Raw genomic sequence first — 18,668 nt, 5'->3', positions numbered from 1 at the left:
GTGCAGAAAGCAGGGTCCATAAAGACATTGATGAGTGAGTTTGGGGTGGAGGAACTTGGCTGGCCTACACAGAGCCCTGACCTCAACCCGATAGAACACCTTTAGGATGAATTAGAGCGGAGACTGCGAGCCAGGCCTTCTCATCCAACATAAGTGCCTGACCTTTACAAATGTGCTTCTGGAAGAATGGTTCAACATTCCCATAGACACACTCCTAAACCTTGTGGACAGCCTTCCCAGAAGAGTTAAAGCTGGTATAGATGCAAAGGGTGGGCAAACTCAATATTGAACCCTACAGACTAAGACTGGGATGCCATTTAATTTCCTGTGTGAAAAGACAGGTGTCCGAATACTTTTGGTAATATAGTGTATTCCAGACCCTGATTTGAGAATCAGGCCAACCGTATTTATGGAAAGACGAAGCTTAAAGTTACAATTGCTGGCAAAGTGTATTAGAAAACACTGTGACTTCTATCAAACTGACTGATGATTTAAAGGGATTGTAAAGTATTTTTTTTTTTTTTTTAAATAACAAACATGTTATACTTACCTCCACTGTGCAGCTCGTTTTGCGCAGAGTGGCCCCGAACCTGGTCTTCTAGGGTCCCTCGGCGCCTGTCTCGGCTTCCCTCCGCAAGTACTTCATGTTCATGCGAGCTCCCTCTCATGGTGAGAAGCACTTGTGGGCACGCTCCCGTGATACAGCCGGTGGCTATAGCGGCTCGCTGTATCACATGGCCCCGCCCCCGGCGCGTCATTGGATGTGATTGATAGCAGCGCGAGCCAATGGCTGCACTGCTTTCAATCCATCCACTCTAGCCAATCGGCGGGCAGGTTGAGCGGCGAAGAGGACGTCGGGGGCAAGCGTGGGACTTTCGAGGGGTCAGGTAAGTAAAATGGGGGGGGGGGGGGGTTGTACTGGGGGCACAGGCACCATCAGATGTTTTTTAACCTTAATGCATAGAATGCATTAAGGTGAAAAAATATTTACCTTTACAACCCCTTTAAAAGAAAAAAGACTAATTGTTGTAATTTTCATTACCACTGTGCATTTTGCCATTTGATTAGGACAATCTATTTGAATTTGAGGAAAGTGATTTGTGCACACGCACCTGACTTCCTTTTTGCAAACACTCAAGGCTTTGGTAGAAATTTTTATTAGTTAGTTCACTGGTGTGAACTAACACATAGCGAGAATATGCCATTGGGATGGGATCCTAAATGTATATATGGGTTTTTTATATTTACAATAAAACAATTTTGATGTATTGCTTTCCCGTAGGGTCGCTTTAGCATCAACCTTCAAGGGACAGGACTCTCTGTATCTGAAACCACTAAATGGATGTCACAAGGAAATTATGCAGTGACTGAAATAACGAAATCTCCAGTAAGGATCTGCGCATTTGTTTTCACTTGTTTCAGTTTTATTTTATATGAATTTTGGTTTAAACCCACTGACACTCTTCTGATGCCAAAATACAATATTTACCATAGATTTTTTTGTTTTGTCAAAGCTTAATTGGCCAAACTGAATTGGCTGCGATGCAGAGCTGCACCACATTTTGTGCTCTATAGCTTTAGTAAATCAACCCCAATGTGTAAAGGCAATATACACTGTACAGTAAAGCTGGGTACACATTGTCCAATAATTGTCCGGTTCAGCAAGCCTGTATTCTGGTGGGGGGAGTCCCCCTGTCAGAATACATTTGCACAGTCGGGAAGATCGCCATACCAACATTGCTTGTGTTGGTACAGCAATCTGTGCTTTGTTGTTTGTTTAAAGCCCCATTCACACTATCAGTTTTTCTGCTGAGTTTTTCCAAAATCATAAAATATGAGGTCAAACCTTAGGAGTTTCAATTTGTATGCAATGAGGCGGGCCCTTGCACTACATGGTTTTGGTAAACCTGAAGGAAAAACTCAGCAGAAAAACTGATAGCGTGTATGGGGCTTAACCCGCGAGTTGAACGAGCATAAAAACTTGCAGTGTGTCCTGGACTTTAGGAGATGAGTCTCAGCTGAGCTCACAGGGCATCATCAACATTGACATAAACTATAATGCCCTGTACACAGTCGGACATTCCGACAACAAAATCAGTTTTTTCTGACGGATTTTGGCCCAAACTTGTGACGTACAACACGTACGACGGAACTATAAAGAGGCCAGTAGCCAATAGCTTTCGTCTCGTAATTTATTCGGAGCATGCGTGCCACTTTGTGCGTCGGAATCGTCTACACATGATTGGAATTTAACCACTTTCAGACCGGACCATTTTGCTGGCTTAAGACCAGAGCACTTTTTACAATTCGGCACTGCGTCACTTTAACTGACAATTGCGCGGTCGTGGGACGTGGCTCCCAAACAAAACTGACGTCCTTTTTTCCCACAAATAGAGCTTTCTTTTGGTGGTATTTGATCACCTCTGCGGTTTATATTTTTTGCGCTATAAACAAAAAAGAGCGTCAATTTTGAAAATAATAAATATCCCCAAAAAAATATATAAAAAAAAATCTTATCCTCAGTTTAGGCCGATACGTATTCTTCGACATAGTTTTGGTAAAAAAAAATCACAATAAGCGATTATTGATTGGTTTGCGCAAAAGTTATACCGTTTACAAAATAGGGGATAGTTTATGGCATTTCTATTCATTTTTTATTTTTTTACTACGGTAGTAATGGCGGCGATCAGCAATTTTTATTGTGACTGCGACATTATGGCAGACACATCGGACATTTTTTAAACATTTTTGGGACCATTGTCATTTTATATTTCAATATGTTTATTAGTAAAAGAAAGAACAACTATCCAAGTTCCATACAGCCAAACAATTAGATATACTGACATAAATTTTTCCGAACATCATACAACACCTCAGAAGGTAAACAAAATGACCATAGTACCCAATCAGCAGCTGTTAAAACAACCAAACAAAACAGCCTTAATATGTGTGCATAGTATTGGTAAGACACCCTAATGGTGTCCCACTGTATCCAAATTATTTTAATAATAGGGGGTAGAGGAGACCCAGAATACCGGGCAACACCGACCGCAGTTGCCGGAATGGTCCCGTTACCCACCACAACGTAGGGCCTCCTACTATGGCAGTTGTGTTGTACATAAACATTTCAAGAAATAAAATAATAAATTAAAAAAAAAAGGAAAAGAGAAGAGGAGAGAGGAAAGGGAGAGGTAGAAGGAATGAAGGAAGAGAAGAGAGAAAGAGGGTCATCCTGGAGTTCCCTATGGAATTGAAATGTAGTCAATCCATGGATCCCATACTTTATTAAACATCTTTGTTTTATTATTAAGAATATGAGTGAGCATAATTGATCATAATCCAATTAAGTTTACTTTTAACCTGATCAAAAGGAATCCTACACTGTCTCCAGTTTCTTGCAATCGTGATTCTCGCTGCCAATATGTAGTTGATTAGTCTTGTTGATTTTTTTGGGTGTTCCATCAGGTAATTTATGAAAAAGCGCACTTTCTGGAGACCTGTGGATGTTTACTCCCGTCACCGAATTGATTAAATTAAAGATCCGTATCCAAAATCTGATTACGAGTGGGCATTGCCACCAGATATGGTGCATTGTCCCAATCTGTCCGCATCGTCGGAAAACAATTAGGTGAGGTAGAAGGATGCATTTTAGCTACTCTAGTGGGTGCCAGGTACCAGTGTTTTGTAGTTGGCCTCAATAAGGGTGGTATTAATGGAAATTTTGGATAGCTGATAAGCAATATCTTGCCAATCTGGCAAATCAAAGGTGAGGTTTGGGACCATTGTCATTTATACAGCAATCAGTGCTATACAAATGCACTGATTCCTGTGTAAATGACACTGACAGTGAAGGGGTTAACCAGGAGGTGGCAGTGTAGGGGTTAAGCATGTCCTAGGGGTGTGTTGCTAACTGTGGGGGGTGTGGCTGTGTTTTACAGATCACTAAACTCTGCTCCAATCACAGGGAGTAGAGATCAGTGTCACTTGTTGCTAGGCAGAACGGGGAGATGCTGTTTACATCGGCATCTCCCCGTTCTTCCTCCCCGTGAGATGATCGCAGGTATTCCCACGGCGATTGAGTCTGCGGGACCCGCGATCGGACTCATGGAGGTCCCAACCGGCGCGCACGTGATGGCATGGCGGCAAATTGAAAGGGCCGTACCTGTATGAATATTTGCCTGTCCGTGCCATTCTGCCGACGTACATCGTCGTGATGGCATGGCGGCAAATTCAAAGGGCCGTACCTGTATGAATATTTGCCTGTCCGTGCCATTCTGCCAACGTACATTGTCGTGCATCGGTCAGGAAGCGGTTAAACGATTGGATTTTGTTGTCGGAAAATTTTAGAACAAGATCTCAAACTTTGTGTGTCAGAAATTCCGATGGAAAAAGTCAGATGGAGCCCACACACAATTGGAATTTCCGACAACACAGTCAGATCGCACATTTTCCGTCGGGAAGTCCGACCGTGTGTACAGGGCATAAGACTTCTCCATTGTCTATCTTTCTTCAATTATTCCCCCCCATTCTTGCTAAGCCACATGCTTGAAGGAGTCTTCCCTGACTACTGTATTGTTACAGCCAGAATCGGAACAGTGGTTGCACCTGATTGGCCTGGATCCTTCAATTCTCATATTGAAAAATGGCAGGAAGGAGGATGTCAAAAGGGCCAAGTACAATTTTGGCCATTTCAGTTGGAAATCGGGTGATATTTGCTCTGTGTATGGCCTTAAGTTAGATGTTGTCAAACTTAAGTTTCACAGATCTGTTTTTATGTTACACTATGAAGCACTGAATTTTCATTACAACCATGTCAAATGTAACACGTTCTTCCAATTTTGTTTTTGTAGGATGGAACCAAGGTGACGGGAAAATGTGGTGGCTATTGTGGCAAGTGTATTCCGTCCTCTGCAACCGGCCTCCGTGTTCAACTATTATAGTACTGGTAAGAGGACCCTAAATGGATTCCTAACTCTGAGAGGTTTTATAAATCAGCCTTTCTCAATCTTCTAACCCCAGAGGAACCCTTAAAATGATTTTCAGGTTGCAGATTATTGGGTGTCAGTTGGAAAATTGTCCCTTACATTGGCGGTCATTAGGGAGAACGCCCCCCTTAGTACAGCTGCACAATTAATCGTTAAAAAAATCGTGATCTCGATTCAACCCCCCTGACAATCTCTATTGCAGAGTTTGCTGATTCTTTCATATAACAAGTGGAGAGACTTATCTGGTCAGTCAGCTTTCAAAAGAAAACATCCAGGCAGTCTGCCAAGTTTTTAACATGAAACATTGTAACTAAATCTTCCTTCTTAGATCAAAGGGATAAACTTGTGTGTGTAAAGAAAAAATCCAGGCAGTCTGCAAGTTTTTAGTTTTTAACAACGTGTAAATGCAGGCAGTTTAACCACTTAAAGTCTAAATCTTTTTCTGACACTTGTTTATTAAGTTAAAATCAATATTTTTTGCTAGAAAATTACTTGGAACCCCCAAACATTATATATATATATATATATATATATATATATATATATATATATATTAGCAGAGACCCTAGGGAATAAAATGTCAATTGCTGCAATATTTTATGTTACACTGTATTTGCCCAGTGGTCTTTCAAACGCAATTTTTTAGGAAAAAATACACTTCAATGAATAAAAAAAAAAAAACGACACTGAAGTTAGCCCAATTTTTTTGTTTTAATGTGAAAGACAATGTTACACCGCAAGAATCGTGAGAGAATCGTGAGCTATCTTCTAAGCAAACAAATTTGGATTCTCATTTTAGCCAGAATCGTGCAGCTCTATTCCTTAGAGTGGTGGTCCGAATGCTTTTACAGACAGTGAAAAAGATCTTTGGTGTCATGCCACTGCTTCTACCAATAGCCTTGGCCCTCAAACTATGTAGGCACCAACAGATGGGAGGTCAATTTGCCACAGCTCAAAGAATCCCTAGCAGCCTCCCAAGGAACCCTAGGGATCCCCAGAACCCCAGTTGAAAATGGCTGTCCTAAAGTCGCACAATACTGATCACATCATGCATGAAATGTGCCTGCATTGCCAATAGTGATAAATCAGATTCATTCTCTTATCTAAATATCTGTGACTGGTACATATCAATAACACAGTTACCTCTTGATTTTATTTGTTTGGGGTGGTGATAATCCCAATGCAGACCGGCTCCAGCTTTAGACAGCCACAGTATTTCTATTTGGTGAGCCTAATATATGAGACACACACACTGAAAATGTACATACTGCAAAGCATGAAACAGAATATTGCATCCTCTTAATGTCGATACATTTTTGCTGTCTCTTTGGAGAGATTCCTCTATAGTTACTGTTCCAGAGACGCAAAAGAATAGAAGAGGAAATCTTAAATCTCTATGTGCGGTGTCTTGCAGTGAAATTCATTTCGAATAGCATCCCATGCCCTGTACAAGAGAGCACAATGCACCGCACCACAAATTATATACCATTCGTATTGGATTTCTGCATTCGAAAGTTGGTAGGCCATAATGAAATTCCTGCTTTTTTTATGCAATGAATGTTCATGTGTTCCAGAGCAGAGAAGGGTTGGAACCATTGGGCATTTACTGTTATCTGGGGCTCCTTTAGAAAGAATTCCCCTTACTTCCGGTCAAGGAAGACTAGAACCCCTGTTAGATTTTTTAATATATATATATATATATATATATATATATATATATATATATATATATATATATATATATATAATATAATATATAATATAAATATAAAAAAATATATATATATATATATATATATATATATATATATATATATATATATAGTGTGTCCCTTCCCTTGCTTACCAATTGGTGAAACGTCCACAGGACAGGATATGAAGGAAAATCTCTCTCTCACCAGGAAGCAGTAAAAACCCAACAAGGATTGATTTTTAACTATTCTCTGTACATTGGCATCTTTTTCCTCAATAAAACCATTTTGGTTAAAACAAAAATAATACAAGAGTTCTAATTCTTTCTCTAAAATTAAAATATGTTTTTGCCTTGACATACATTTTACCAAATCAAAATATAAAAAAAAAAAACAGTGGTGATCTGCAAAAGTGCAGCTTCCAAACAGATTCCAGTTTGATGAAGCCTGATCACTTCTGGCCATAGATGGATCGATTCTTGGCCAGTAAAGCAGAGTCTAGCTGAGATTCCATCCATTTATGGGCAGGCTGGTTGTACCCAAGTCAATCCATTGATCGCCATGGGTACAACCAGCCTGTTGAATTTTTTTACATGCAATGACAGCTGCTGCCTATAGCTGTTAGCATTAATCCTTGTGTTCTGCTGACTAGGGAGGCTCCCCGCCAGCAGGACTCAACTGACAGTGTTGATGGGGGAATTAAGCATATTTTCTTTAAATCAAATTATTTATTTATGGTTTGCTTGACTACATCACTGAAAGTTTTTTTTTTTTTTTTCTTTTGTTGTAGGTGCTTTAAAAAAAAAGAAGTTCAGATGGATTAAGACATGTGTTGCAATACCTCTTCGTTCAGTGTTTGTATATGTGTAAATAGCTTGGATACCAAGTGGTGTATAGTGTAATATTTATGTCTGACTTTATTTATTTTAATATTTGTGGGCGTAAGTAAAAAAATGTGTCTCTCAAGCCCTCCTCTGCAAGATGTGCATCCAGCCGAACATGACCGGAGCCATCACCAGTGAAGTGGTTTTGGCTGCTTTTTTTTTGTGTCTCTGTTCCACTTTGCAGTCTGTCCACTGCATTGTACATGCTCTACATCATATGTAGCATACTGACATGCCTGATGTTCTGTTATAACAGTTTTGTATGGTTTATCATCCGTCCGTCATCTAGCAGTCCTTCCTGGCTTATCAGCCTCTGGTGCTTTGCAAGAGTTAAGAGGGTATATTTGGCATTTTTCTGCAGAATGTTCATTTCTAAAAGAAAAAAAATCAAAAACCAAGAACTGGCCAGGTCCCATTTGTCAGGCCACCAAAGAGCTAAAGTATTTACAACTGGCACCAAACTTTTTGGAGCTTTTTCTGTTGTCAATGGCAGCTCATGTCCGATTCTATTGACTCCAAGTTGAGCCATCTAACCTGCATAATTAATCCTTAGAACTTGTGCCAGGACACTATCTGCATGGAATTTACATGTTCTCCCTGTGCTTCCATGGATTTCCTCCAGAAACGTGCTAGAAGGTTAATTGGTTTCGGTCTAAATTGACCCCTGTATGTGTGTGCGGGGCTCAAAATCCAACTGCAGCTTTCTAGGCAGACCCTAATAGTAATACAATATTACCCTGGTAATAATGGAGTGGCTAATGCAGCTCTGGTACTCAAAATATGGAGCCACGCAAAAAAAAAGTAAGGTACCGAGCTTTGAAGTACACCCAATACAATCATGATAGTGGATGGGATGGGATTAATTTCTTTATTGCTCCTAGTGGGTATCATGGACACTTTTTAGACTACATGTTTATCATAAGTTTGCATGGTAGCAACATTTAAATAGCACTAAACATGCATTCAGGCAGAAAGGTGTAAAAAGCTTTATTAGAATAAGCCTATAAATTCTGTATATTAGAGTGTTCTGCTGATGGTATATACATACTGTCCAATGAGGTCGCTGGTGTGTCTATACCCTAGGGCAGTGGCTATGGGCAAGTCATGCAAACACAGATCTGAAGTCTTGGTCATCTTGATTATGGGTGTGCATACAAGCCCAATGTGTTTTCAGAAGTGTGTTCAGCCTTATTGCCTCCTCAAAACAGCCTTGCAAAGCTGTACCTTTAATGTTATATTCCATTCTAGCAATAAGTGCCTCTTTTTACTGTCACAGCTAAGCTTGTTAGTATAGAAGCGGAAACAGGAGGGCAATGCACATTCTGCATATCCACCACGATCCAAATTATCCAGGAGCCCAAACTATGAGATAAGTTGAGCAATCCATCATGGCAGTCCCCCAGTGTGGCCCAGCATTTCCCACAAAGCACTGAGAATGTGTCACCCTAGGGATTCTGTCATTGGCAACAGTTTGCTATTAACATAATAGCTAAGAAAAGTCACTCTCTTTATTGGTGCTGCTCATTCCAACTCAATGAAGTGTCAATGCTTGGGGCTGAGATTCTAGAGTTTCAGCCAGAGATAGAGAAACTTCCATTAGGGAATGCAGCATTTGAGTTGTTGCGGAGAGAGGTATTACCGGCAGCATAATTCTAAGTGTGTCATGACCCGAAATCTCTAAACCCAAATTTTCATAAATGTAACACAATTGAAGCAGAAGTGAACTCTGCCCTACACTTGCAAATAAACTAGAAACCCATTCAAAAAGTTCTCCAGATGTTCTACAAATGGTGAATATAGCAACCTGCATCTGTGCTTACTGTGCAATAATGTTGGCTGCACTATCTTTACTCCTGGTGAAGATGGCACCATCTTGGATATGTCCCAGCAATTCACTTTTTCCATATCATCTTCCATTTGTTGCTGGTGTCAGTGATGGGTGGAAGGAGGGATGGAGGTAGTCAGTGGCAACAAATGGCCATGATGGTGGAGTGAAGGTAGTGCAGCCAATGGGATTGTACAATAAGCAGAAATACACATTACTGTATTCACCATTTCTACAACATCTGGAGAACTTTTGGAATGGGTTCTTATTAGCTTATTTGGCCGTTGATGGGAGAGTTTACTTCCACTTTAACATCAAGTCATTAAAAATAGCATTTCCTGAACTCTTCCTGCCTTTTAGGGGTCAAGCACTGAAAAAAAAAAAAAGGTACTTTACAAAAATGAAGTGCAGAACATCAGAACATTTTTCATGAACATGCCAAACATACCCTTTTAGATTATATCTTTTGTCTGCGCAAATGTAAAATAACATTGTGAATTCTGTTTTTGTATTTAATGTAATATTTTATACTGAAAAAAGGGAATCGTTTGCACTACAAGGTCAAAGTGAACAACAATGGTGCCTTTTATAAAAAAGAAAAAAAAAAGAGAAATATCTTTATAAATATTTATTGAATTATTAGCTCAGAGTTAAATATTATTTTTGATTTTTTTTTAAGTTACACTAAGAAATATACTATAGAAAAAAAAAATTACTGACTGAGATAGAGCCTTGTTTTTATACAGTACATGAATTATTTGTTGATGTTAAATTGTTACGTTCACTAAAATGAGCCTGCCAATAAAGACTTGTATGGTGTTTGTATAGAGGTCATCCTATGGACCAGTCACAGGTTAAAGAAAAGCCATTTTATGACACATAGGAGGAGATTTACTAAAACTGGAACACTCAGAATTCAGTGCAGCTCTGCATGGAAACCAATCAGCTTGAAGGTTTTATTGTCGAGGATTAATTGAACAAGCTGAAGTTAGAAGTTGATTGGCTACTATGCACAGCTGCACCAAATTCTGAGTGTTCCAGTTTTAGTAAACCCCCCTTTATTCTCTCCACAGATAGTGTCTAACCCCTATGGATTGTATACCAAGTATGCCGGAATCACACCCAATGTGTAAAGAAATAACATTCAAAACATCTTTGCTAATAATAAATTACCAAAAAAATGCCAGCTAGCTGTCCAACTAACTAAACATAACCACATAATACCTTTTCTTTTAGTCCATAAAGCCTAACTCCACGAGTAGGGAGAGTTAAATTTCTTTCACATGTTTATGTCTGTCTGTGACCCATTAGCGAGATTCACTTCCTGTCCCTGTGACACCAGGAGAAAAAATGGTGGGAGGAGAGGACAGTTGTCACCAGGACAACATTCTGGTTGGAAATAGAGTACGGCCAGTCAACCCAAAAGTGATATTTCAGTTGTAGTTGGAGACTGATGGGCTGAGTCTCCGCTTGGCTTCTTAAACCTTCTACCACCAAATTGGCAGAATAATGCAATTTATTATAAAATCTACCGCGGCTAGTTGGGTGACTGGGGAAGCAACATTATCTCTCCTATTGATTTAGAAATTGGGAAAGCAAATTCCAAATATTGTAGGCTGTCCAGTGAAAAAATGTCCATATAACAGTGTTAGTGTGGCTGTACATGCTCAGATTTGTTGCTTAGAAATCAATCCACCCCCCATCCATGTTAAGCAGCATGGATGGGGGACTCTTCGCTGCAAATTATTTTATTTGGATAGCCACAGCCCCCGCAAATGTCTGAATACCAAAACATTGGGGTTGATTTACCAAAACTGGATGGTGGCCAATCAGCTTCTAACTTTAGTTTGTTCAATTAAGCTTTGACAAAAAAAAAAAAAGCTGATTGGTTTCTACGCTCCAATTTTAGTAAATAAATCCCAGTTACTGCATCGGATAGGACAATGTGGTTGACAATTTCCCACCAGACTCCTTTAACTTTGAAATCAACTTTTCCTGAGCCAGGTGGTGCTGACATGACCACTCAGATTGAATTTTGTCCAATTGAGCAAGAATCAACCACGTACAGCCAGCTTTAGTCTTCAGTGCCTCATTTTATTGCTTGTTAGCTGGTCGATAAAACAAATATATTAAGTGATGATCGTAACTATATAGCACAAAGTTTGGTTTAGCTGCCACCCTCAGCCTTATCTTTTTAGGTTTTTCTGGAACACGATCTACTTCAGGGTTGTTACAAAACAATAGGAGCAGATTTGATGATGCTTTCCATAGATAATACAGTTCATCACCAGTCACAAAAAGAGACAAGAAAAAAAGATAAAACTAACAATAGTCTTGGCACATTTTTAGTTAAAGTGGTTGTAAACCTGAGACATGAAATATGAACAAAGCACCTCTATAGTGTGTACTTGTCTCCAGTAAAAACACTAAGGGGTTGATTTACATAAACTGGAGAGTGCAAAATCTGGTGCAGCTCTGCATTGTAGCCAATAGGCTTCTAACTTCAGTTTGTTCAATTAAACTTTGACAATAAAACTTGGAAGCTGATTGGTTTCTTTGTAAAGTTGAACAATATTTTGCACTCTCAAGTTTTAGTAAATCAACCCCTAAGTGTAATTTCTCTCTGCTGCTTCAGCATGAATCACTTCTGACCAAGTTTTCCTGGCACCAAGAGAAAAATGGTGATGGGGAGGGGAGCTGCAGCTGATTGACAACCTCTGTTCTGTTCCTGTGTGAATGGGGCATGTCTATTCATTCCAATCAGCTCTCAGAGCTCTCCTCACTGAGCTTTGCAGTGTGTGATTGCAGCTCTCCACCCCCTTTCTTTCTGAACTCTCTGACAAGCCTTAAATATTCAGCACTTTGAACAGAGTTAGAAGAGAGAAGACTGCAGATAAACAGGAACAACTTATGTAGGATGATTTGTTTCATCTCAGAGCATCCACTGAGACCAGTCACTTTACTATAAATATGTAAGGGTTTAACTTCTTTATTAGGATCGGGTCATTATAAGAGCACTTTATGATCCATCATAGTGGGAGAAACCATAAAATGGGATCCCTCTGCAGCTAGCTATTTTATGATGCCTGATGCCGCGTACACACGACCGGACTTTCTGGCAGACTAGGTCCGAAGGGATCAGTCCGTCGGACAATCCGATCGTGTGGGCTAGTCCGATCGTTTTTCGAAAAAAAAAAATCAGATGGACCTAGAAATAGAACATGTTTCAAATCTATCCGACGGACTCAATTTCAACAGATTAAAATCGGGAAAACAATTTGTCTGTGTGCTGGTCCGACGGACCAAATACAACGCAAAGAGAAGTTATTGGCTACTGGCTATTGAACTTCCTTGTTTAGTCCCGTTTACGTCAAACGTTCATTCAGAAAGTCCATCAGGAAGACTGTCGGACCTAGTCTGGCGGAAATTCCGGTTGTGTGTACGCGGCATTATTCTCTGTACGCACAGTATACAGTCCTTATGGATTATACACTTAGTGTGCCAGAATCACACCGAATGTTTAAAGAAATAGCATTCAAACACCCTTTCAAATAGTACCTAAAGAATGCCTGCGGCTTAAATAGGTAAATATTATTCACTTTTAACTGGACTTGTTCCATAACATTCAGGATTCAAAATTCACCACCAAGTTTCTTAGGTCTACGTTACGTTAAAGTTCTTTACAAAGAAAAAAACTACAAGTTGAGTAAAGGAACGTCTTCAATACTGCAGAACAAGTCCAGCTTGTGAGTCTTGCTAACTACTACCCACAGTAAGACCAGGTGTTGACCGGGATTGAGATCTGACTATAGTAAATTATAACATAATGTTACATACTGTATACCTAAATGGTTGCCATCAGAAAATAATGATACATGAAGCCATTTTATTTTTATATTTCTAATGATGTTTTTAAAAAATTAATAAAATTGTTGATGAACTGCCAGTAGTCCTCTATCCAAAACCTATGCATGTCATCTTAGGTGGAGAATGTTGGCAGTAGGTTGCAAACATCTATCATAAGAAGTTCCTCCAGCCATCTCCACCTCTTGCTGCTCCCTCTGGAGGGACAAAATGTTTTTGTTTCAAGCGTTTCTCCATCCCAGTTCATTGAAGTAAAGATGTTATCTTCCATCAGATCCTTACAAAGGGAGCTTGGTTATTAACACACGCTCCATTAGGTCTTGTGAATTATAATGAATTATTAACATCTGAAGTCTAGATTTTTGTATGCAACTTTATGTTTTGTCAATGTTTTATATGAATGGCTAACACAATTTTTTATATGACCAGCATTTGATCTTTTTTTTTTTTTTGTACTTCTAATTATTTGTATTTTGATTTATATTGGTCTATTCATGCACTGTATCTATACACGTAAGGGTTGGTATAAATTATATTAATTTTCAAAGATGCTACATGTCTGAAATGTGCTTATTATAAGCATTCTCTCTTGTATATACCTCTTCTTAAATCTCTGGTGCTAATTATACATATTTTTTTTCCCCTATTCTTTAAAATTTTATCTGTATTTCTTCCTGAGGAAAAACACCAGATTTGTGTTCACGCAGATTGTACCCATTGTTCTTATTGTCATAGGTATTTATAATATGCACTGATAACAGCTTTACTGGTGTTCACCTATTAACAAATAAATTATTTTTAAAGTTTTACAGTATAATGATCTTTTTTTGTGCGATTTTTACACAGAATGCTGTTTTTGGTCTATGGAGGGTGGTGGAGCATATGCCTATTTGACATAGACAATTTATTCATATGCCTATTAAGCTGGCTACATTATACAATTTTCTTGTACAACCAGGGGAATTGCTAGGTGGGAAGAAACACCAAAGGCTTCAGCCCCGAAGTCCAAGCCAATTGGGCCAGTGGGGGGAGTGGGAGATTAGGCTCACTTGCTGGTTGCTGCCTGGCTCACCAGTGCCCCATCCATGCTGACCACTAATCGGACCCACCTGACCATTACACTGACCTACCTGCCCCCTACACTGACACACCCCCCCCCCCCCCCCCCAAGACCTACATTGATCCCCCCTGTGACAGGTGACCTCTTGACATTCCTGCAGCTCAGCCTTACCTGTGTAGTGTAGCCCATCTCATCCATGACCACTTCGAGACAGCAGGCTGCAAGCACCAGGGAGAGAGCAGGATAGGAGAGCTGCTCCACTGCCCACCCATTTACAGAGCGAGCAGGGATCTCCCAGTGCGTCCGCAGTGTCATTCCCGCCTCCTCCTGGACCTAGCAGCGCCTATGAAGGATGTCACACATCCCGAGGTCTTGGCCTTGGACCTATGGGACATCCATCATAGGAGGCGGGACTTTTTGTATGTCACTCGGCCATGCTGGACAAGCGGGAGATCGTTCCTTGTTGCCTGTGTAAACGGTTCAGGGCTAATAATGCATTTAGCAATATTGAGACCCGATGCTTTTTGGGGGTCACACTTGGGGCTCCAGCCCCCATCCCTCCCGACGCCACTGTGAACAACTTTATTTTAGATTTACCAAAACCATATAACATGAGGTCAAACCTAAACACTTTCAATTTGTATGCAATCAGGCAGGCCCTTACACTACATACTTGAAGCTAAATCTAAAGGAAATTGAATTATGTGTATCTAGCTTTAGGGATAAGCTTGGGTTTGGTCTGAACTTGGAAATTAGCAGTCATTGCTGGGGTGGTGAGTTGCAGGTAGAAGATTTCCTGTCCCCAACTGCATGTATACAGTGGAGTGCGGATCATCATGGCATCATTGAACAAGCCTGATCATATTAAGGGGCCACCTTCAGACAAACTCGACTTTGGACCGAACCCAAGCTAATCACAAATGCATAGGTGTGTGTGGGGGGGGGGGGGTATTTTTTGAATGCAGTGGGTGTCTGTCTGCAAGATCACATATTGCGCCCCCTTCCTTAAGAAAAGAAAACTGAATGATGGGGATTGGTAAGGAAAAGCCTTGCCGACACAGCTACTGGGACTATGGAAAAATGAACAATTGTGTATCTATCACAGGGTGGTGTCTGTGGATACACTGATAGAAAAAATGCCGCGTCCTAATTATCACTTTGTGAATATAAATATTGACAGGGAAAGGGGAAATGAGGGGAAAAAAATAAAAAAGAAATGAAAGAACCTTCACACAAAAAGACCTCAAAAAAAAAAAAAAATGTGGGTTCAGTTGGACTTTTTAGGCATAAAGAAAGTTGTAAACACAACCAGTATGAAAAATAATTATTTCTATTTATTTAAAATAAAAAAGACAATTTAAAAAGAACAGGAAAAAGTTCAATTTCCCTTTTACACAAAAAAAGGGAAAAAGTTTCCTCCTTAAAATTGCACAATTAAGACCTAATTGACATCCTATCAAGCATAATAACAACCTTTTCAAATTTCCAAAAAGGAAAAGAAAAAAACAAAGTATATATCTATACAAATGAGGGATCAAGGATATCAATCATACAGTCAACGGTTACATATATTTTGGTGCTCAAGCACCAAATTGAACTTTTTCCTGTTCTTTTTAAATTGTCTTTTTTATTTTAAATAAATAGAAATAATTATTTTTCATACTGGTTGTGTTTACAACTTTCTTTATGCCTAAAAAGTCCAACTGAACCCACATTTTTTTTTTTTTGAGGTCTTTTTGTGTGAAGGTTCTTTCATTTCTTTTTTTCCCCTCATTTCCCCTTTCCCTGTCAATATTTATATTCACAAAGCTACTGGGACTAGTCAGCACCTGCTACTCCTATCTGCAGATCATCACCAAATGTCAACTTTGTGGCCCCCTAAAGCCCCATACACTTGTCGGGAGGCATTAACTGGTTCAAATAAAACCAGCCAACATTCTGCCTGTGTGTATGTTGGTCTGTCCAACAGAAGCCGGTTGACTTCTGTTGGAACGTGTAAGCTGGAAAACCAGCAGCCCACCAACTCCTGATCATTGCTCTCAGCTAATGGTGCTGATCAGTGTTCTGCCGGGGGGCATCCTCCTGTCAGAACACTCAGTGAGGGAAGATTCCTCAACTAACCTTGTATGGTTATTACAGTTTGTCTAATTGGAGTTGTCAGTTAAAAAAAAAAAAAAAAACTGTTATGCCCCGTACACATGATAGGATTTTCCAAGAAAACCGTAGATTTTTTTCCAAAGGATGGTAGCTCAAACTTGTCTTGCATACACACGGTCACACAAATGTTGTCGGAAATTCTGAACACCAAGAATGCGGTACTACACATACGAGGAGCCGAGAAAAATGAAGTTCAATAGCCAGTGCGGCTCTTCTGCTTGATTCCGAGCATGCGTGGACATAGGAATTGTGTACACATGCTTGGAATTTACGACAAGTTTTGTTGTCTGAATATTTGAGAACCTGCTCACAATTGTTGGAGGAAATTCTGACAACAAATGTTCTATGGAGCATACACACAGTCGTACTTTCTGACAACAAGCTCACATTCAATATTTGTTGTCGGCAAATCCTATTGTGTGTACCCGGTTTTAGTGCAGATTACAACCATCGCCATTCTGTCCCCCTTGCTGCAAACATCACTCCTCAAATAACCCAGCTTTGGAAAGAATCATCCACGCCATTCCTGGGCTCCCAACCTGCACAGGACGTACAATCAGCTTTTATACTCATACCATACAGAGCACCCATTTTCAACCACAGTTCCGTGGAACCCTGGGGTTCCTCCAGAGGTTGCTAGGGTTCCATGAGTTGTGGCTGATAAACCCCCTATTTGATGATGCCAACAGATTTCAAGGTTCAGCACCACTTAGCAAAGCCAGCAACATGACACCAAATATCTTTTTAGCTGTCTTTAAAGAGGAAGTAAACTCTCCCTTTCATTTAGTCCATTATAAGTCATTATCAAACTATTGCCACCGTAATCCAGCCCAAATCGCATATTACTTACTGTTTAAAGAAACTTTAAAAAACATGTTTCCAGGGGGTTTCCAGCGCCATCTTAAGTATTGTTTTCTGAGTCCACAGTGGAGTGTATTTCCACCCTTACATTGAGCACTTCCTGTACTGTTAACCAAGCCTCCCTGTTCATAGCTGACTTTTTTTATTTCATAGTATTTACTTGTGCCGATTGTCTAATGTTTGCCTTTGTCAGTCTTATCAGCTTCAGCTGATTCTGCAGCCTCCTGGGATATCAGTGTTATGTGCAGTAGGAAGTCCTGATAACAGACAGCTAAGCACATAGAGAGTGTGTGGTAAATCAGTGGAGATCTGGGCATGCTCAGTGATTCTAAAGAACAAAAAGGATTACAACAATACTAAGCAAGTAAGGAGATACCTACAAGCAGTGTTCATTAGGGTTTTTTATGCTGATTTACATGGGACAAAGTTGTGGGGGAGAGTTTGCAACCACTTTAAGGGTGGCATTCTGAACACAACTTTAAGAGGGACATTCTTCCTATTGACCACCAATATAAGGAGCATTGTTCCTATTGAGCCCTGATGATTTGGTTTTAGTAAGGGTTCCTTGAGACATGAAAATGATTTTTGGGGTTCCTCTAGGATTAAAAGAATGAGAGCCTGATACAGAGCATCCACTTCCACAGCATAACCTTTGTAAATGCAGCAAGGACTACTCCTGCAGACCATCGCAAACATAACTAACTACTTCTGAAGCGCATCTGATATATTAGTAACTACTGCTGCAGACCACCCCCCCCCCAACTGTTCTCCAGCACTGATCCCCCAAATCCAGCAGGGAATAATGAAAGTGGCAGGGAAAGTGACCCATGCCCCAGCGATCCCCCTCACCTGTACAGTCAGTGTCTGCATTAAAGTGGAATTCCAATCTAGAATGAACTAACCAAGCTTGTAAAGTGTTGCTAAACCCAGGACCCTGCATTCACTATAGTATACAGTACATGGAAATGCAAGTATTTTAATAAATATTAACCGTTAAATACCTTTTGTCACCAGCAGTATATAGCAGTCTTGTGACTTCTATCAGTGTCCAGCCAAGCACTGGTTAAAGCTTGTAGGAAGAGTTTTCATTCTCCCCTGCCTGTGCTATGAGGCTGCACAACCCCTAACCCTCTGTCTGAAAAGTGCTGATTGCATATGATCAGCACAAGGCCTCTACCACCAAAAAAAACTGCCAATACACATAAAACTGAGCATGTGCAGATTTTCCGCAAGGCTCTGTTCTATCAGCAGATTGATTGGGGACTATGGAAGAAGGGGAGGTTCAGAGAAGACATGATCAAACAGTCTTTTTACACAATTACAAGTATAACAAGCATGCTT

At 40.0% G+C, this 18,668-nt stretch overlaps 1 protein-coding gene across 1 annotated transcript in view; it reads left to right on the top strand.

Moving 5' to 3' along the window:
* Nucleotides 1-14,058, top strand: part of ADAMTS9 (ADAM metallopeptidase with thrombospondin type 1 motif 9) — a 357,655-nt gene extending 343,597 nt beyond the window's left edge. Inside the window, exons 38-40 of the mRNA XM_077451954.1 lie at nt 1,283-1,387; nt 4,851-4,945; nt 7,467-14,058. Of these exons, the coding sequence (XP_077308080.1) occupies nt 1,283-1,387; nt 4,851-4,940 (195 nt within the window). The 3' untranslated portion in view covers nt 4,941-4,945; nt 7,467-14,058. The remainder of the gene's footprint in view (nt 1-1,282; nt 1,388-4,850; nt 4,946-7,466) is intronic.
* The last annotated feature ends 4,610 nt before the right edge of the window (nt 14,059-18,668 follow it).

The sequence above is a fragment of the Lithobates pipiens genome, unplaced genomic scaffold (genome assembly GCF_037356315.1).
Source record: "Lithobates pipiens isolate NorthernLeopardFrog02 unplaced genomic scaffold, aLitPip1_a1.2 Scaffold_23, whole genome shotgun sequence".
Classification (NCBI taxonomy): domain Eukaryota; kingdom Metazoa; phylum Chordata; class Amphibia; order Anura; family Ranidae; genus Lithobates; species Lithobates pipiens.
Note: the sequence above shows the minus strand (reverse complement) of the source record. Positions and strands in the feature narration are given on the sequence as shown.